General features: G+C 35.3%; 1 protein-coding gene across 1 annotated transcript; it reads right to left on the bottom strand.

Annotated features, from left to right (window-relative positions):
* Window positions 1-406: 406 nt before the first annotated feature.
* On the bottom strand, window positions 407-1833 carry LOC140819721 (expansin-A11-like). Its single transcript, XM_073179901.1, has 3 exons — window positions 1623-1833; window positions 1151-1472; window positions 407-904 (listed from the first exon to the last, which is right to left on the bottom strand). The coding sequence occupies exons 1-3, from the start codon at window positions 1762-1764 to the stop codon at window positions 595-597; spliced, it is 774 nt and encodes a 257-aa protein (XP_073036002.1). The 5' UTR covers window positions 1765-1833; the 3' UTR covers window positions 407-594.
* Window positions 1834-4485: the final 2652 nt, after the last annotated feature.

Raw genomic sequence — 4485 nt, 5'->3', positions numbered from 1 at the left:
TATAGATATAGTCACGATCCTAATACGGGATCATTGGGTTGAACTTCATATTGTTCTTAGATATTTAAGTGTCATTTATTCGTGAGACGAGTTGACCCAATAAAGAATTATTATGAAAATTAATATTTTTGACATAAAAGATAATATTTTTTCATGAGTTTAGTCGGATCGGATCGGAGATCCGTCTTGTGAGACAATCTCTCAATAGTTTTGTGAGATGATTTGACAAATTACAAACATGAATGAAAAAATAAAAAATGAACTCACACATGAACATTTTTTTTATTGCAAACTCGAGACATTTCAATATTTGAGACAACATGCAGCTTCAACCAAAAGCTAGTGGTTGTCTCTTATTAAAATTCAGTGTGCATGTCTCTATTTTTATGTTGAAATAAAATAAAATAAAACAATATAATGGTAAGAACACACAATAATAGAAAACACACATCTTATTATGTATGCTATTATTTTGAGATTCGAGTCGAAGGTCTAGCGGGCAGCTTTCTCGATTTAAAAAACAGCAAAGCACACCTCGGCCTATTAGCTATAAAAACCCAAAACCACCTCGGACACGAAAGCCTCGGAACGGGCCTAGAAGTTGATCGAGCTCGAAAAAGTCTGGCCGAAGGCCCAGTTCGAGGGGACGATGTTCAAGAAAGTCCTGACCGAGCCATCGGTGGTTGTAACCCTAAAAGATAGGGTTTGTCGATTGAGATATGCATTGGATTGCCAATTAGCCCCCCAATTTCTTGACATAGACATCCAATTCTTCGATTTTGAGCCCTTTATTTGCATTGATTTAATGGATCCAGCATTGGCAATATTGGTGAGTAGTACAAGTTCAAAGTAGTCTCTCCCATTGATGGTGAATCTAACACCCCCTCTCTTTATGCATGGGACCCTGCATTCAAATAAATTATGTATCTTAATAAGATCGACCACTCAGTCAAAACTTGATTCGAGCTCGAGCTTATTGCGTCTTTCATCATAGAGTAAATATTAAACTCAGTAAAAATTTAAGTAAGTCAAACTCATATCACCGACAAAAACCATATTATATAATTTTAGAGAGGAAAGAACCTAATACTTTTTTTAGAAAAAAAGTTTATAAAAGTGAGATTTTTTCTTTTAAAAAAAGGGGGCAAACCTTTGGTAGAGAATAGGCACGATTCCACGCTTGTAGATGCCGATCTTCTCGAAAGCCGGCTGAGCCATGTCGAAGTGCTGGCGGGGCGGGTTGCACCACCCGCCGTTGTCGCTTGGAAGATTGTAGTTTGGAGGGCAGAAGTTGGTGGCCGTGATGGTCACGGACGCCCCCTTGATGCACCATCGGGGCTCGCTTTTTACGTCACAGACGAGTCGGAAGCATTGGCCGCAGGATGCCCCGTCGTTGAACAGCGCGGTGCTCAATGCTGCCGTGTTAGTCCCATAGCCATCGGAATACAAGTTGCCATATCCACAAGCACCCCCTATGTAATGTATATATGACACAAATATATAATATATTACGAAATTTTTAGTTCGATTTCGAGCTCGATTCAAATTTTTCAAAAGATTATATGTATAATCCTTGACGTGCATGTAACATCAAATGTAAAGAAAATATCCAAGAAATGTACCCATTGTTCCCGAGGCATCACTGCCACCATAGAAAGTCGCATGAGCTTGAGTCCATCCGGAAGCTGTTATAGCATTTGTAGGCACTGTTAAACAACCCAATTGAACCATAATCGCTACTGCTAAAATGACACTTTTCGCCATTTTTTCTCCCTTTCTCCCCTTCTGTTTACTTGGAGGAAAATGGCAAGAAAGATGAAGCTATGTGGTGGTTAATTGGTTCTTGAAAATTCACAAAATCTTGTGCCTTTTTATAGGTGAGAGAAGTCAATAGTTTAATTTTTTTTTAAAAAAAACCCAACTTTTAATTTGATTTTCTTGAAAATTGATAAAATATTGGATTAATTTCAGGATTCTCTGAAAATTGATAATATTTTTCAAAAAAAAAAACCCAACTTTTAAAATTGATTTTTTGGACAAAAAAAAAAGCAATTTTAAAAGTTGGGTTTTTTAAAAAAAATCAAAAAAATTAATTTTAAAAGTTGGGTTTTTAAAAAAAAAAATCAACTAAACCCAACTTTTTAAAATTGAAATATTATCTCAGAGAATCCTGAAATTAATCCAATATTTTATCAATTTTCATACTCTTTTTCCAATGGCTTCAACCCCACATGGGATCTACATTTGGAAGGATCAAATTTGCATTACTAAATTAGTCGATTGCATATATTTTAAAGAGATTGATTGCAACTACGAAAGATAAATAAATAAATTTCAGTTTCTTGTTATAGAAAATTTTGCAAAAAATATACATATAAATCTCCCTTGACGTGACTTTTGCATGTGCTAATATTTGACATTATTTGCATAATATATCTCCATTATATTCTCATTTTTGACGAGCATAATTACATTATTATAAAAGGTTAATTATTTTTTCCTAATATGACAACAAAGAAGATTACCCAAAATGGCGCAATCATTGGGAATAATTGGTTTCTTGAACAATATTATAGAATAATTTTCTAATTTCAATTTTTTCTCGAGTAAATTTCAATTTTGGGAAACGGATTTTTGGGAAAATTTATCCAATTAATTAAGTATTGTAGAAAGGGTAAATGATTTTTCGATGATTGACTGAATAGGGATGAAAATTTGGAAGAAGTTGCTCCCTTAATTGTTCCGCAATTTTCGCGATGGGTTAGTTAGGTAGTTAATTAATTAAGAGGGAAAAAAAGAATGTTCCAAATGAGAATTAAGGGAAGACTTTACAAGTTTATCCCATTTTTTATAGTCTTATGCCATGTGATCATACCCAAATTCAACTTCTAAGGAATGGAGTTTGGAACATGTGTTGTAATTTTTTAATGTACATTATGGGTTTTCTCGCATCTAAAGAGGAAGAGAAGTTTAAAATTTTTATTTTGACGTTCAAAACATTCTTCAAGCGTCGTATGATTTAAATCATTTATATGGTGTTTTTGAACAATTTACCTTCGTATATATAACGTCAGCTCTCATTATTACAGATTTTAAGCAGAGATGATATTTCTTATAAATTCGTATGAACAGATATTCTTCCTTCTTCAATCGTCTAATCTAGTCCATGATCAGAAACTGGATTCCTCATATAGGTCAAACTAAAAATCTAAACGAAATTTGCGTTGAAAGTTGATCATCAAAATTTCAAAAATCCGACGACGGTAGGACGGCTTGGCAGTGGCTCGGTAGTTGTGCATGGTGGAGTGGAAGAACTCGGCCGTGAGCTTCCTTGATGGGTAGTGAACGATTTTTATCTTCCAATGTGGGGAGAGAGAAATTTTAACTTGATTTTCTTAATATGTATGTTAGAACATTTCATGTTCACAATCTTGATTTTGATATTAACAAAACTTGTTATTTTGTTTCTGGTAAATTTACCTAAGTGCGCAGAAAGCTACCGAGCCTAAACTGAAGCTATCGAGATGCAAACTGAAAGCGCCAACTGATTGCCCAACTGAACCAGTTTAATTAATTAATTAAAGACAAGTTCAACTGATTGTTCAACTGATAGGTAATTCAGCAGAAGACCTTCAGAAACCCGATCAGCTAATGAAGAGCAAAGCTGACCAGTTCAACTGAAATAGTTAAATCAGTTCAGCTGACGAGCCAACTGATTTCACCAAACCAGTTCTAGGCCAGTTCAACTGACCAGTTCAGAACATTAGTTAGGAGCCGATCAGTTTGCAGAACACGACAAGATTATCTAAGTGGAATCCAACTGTGCGCATTAAGGAAAGCATTTTTCCAGTCAAACGACAATAATGAACGTTGCAGCAGAGCTTAAAGTCAAGATGTTCCATAATGGCTGTCAGAAAGGACAAGGCATAAATATCGAGGAACTGGTTCAAACTGTAAAGGACATATTTGATTAGTCTTGAAGAACGGTCACGAAGCCTATATAAATACAAGATCAAGACCATCAACAAATAAGTGTGTGAAAATCATGAGAAAAAAAGAAGGATAGGCTCATTGTATACCAGCTTACAAGAAGCAATCCGCCCATATTTGAAAGAACACTTCAACGTGTTATCAGTTTAGATTAGAAGCACAATTCCCTCAGTGTGTGAGAACACTTTCGTGTTGTATTCATAGATCAGTTCTCCAACACTCACACACAATCACTCACATATACAGAGAGTTAAGTTTATTGAATAGTTGAACGAGTCTTACACAAAGATATTAAACTTGCGCATGTAGTCTTTAACACATGGACGTTAAACAAGTGTTGGCTGGAAGGTGCTGCCTTCAGTCTAGACTAGGAGTTCAGTTAGGCAGTAGCATAAGTCTAAAGATGAGTGGGTTTGTACAAGGTGTTGTATAAATCAAATCTTCTAGTGGATCCTACCCGAGATGGTAGAAGGGGTGAAATAGGAGTAATTGAAG

The sequence above is a fragment of the Primulina eburnea genome, chromosome 18 (genome assembly GCF_022965805.1).
Source record: "Primulina eburnea isolate SZY01 chromosome 18, ASM2296580v1, whole genome shotgun sequence".
Taxonomy (NCBI): domain Eukaryota; kingdom Viridiplantae; phylum Streptophyta; class Magnoliopsida; order Lamiales; family Gesneriaceae; genus Primulina; species Primulina eburnea.
The sequence above is the reverse complement of the archived record's forward strand: the minus strand, read 5'-3'. Positions and strand labels throughout refer to the sequence as shown.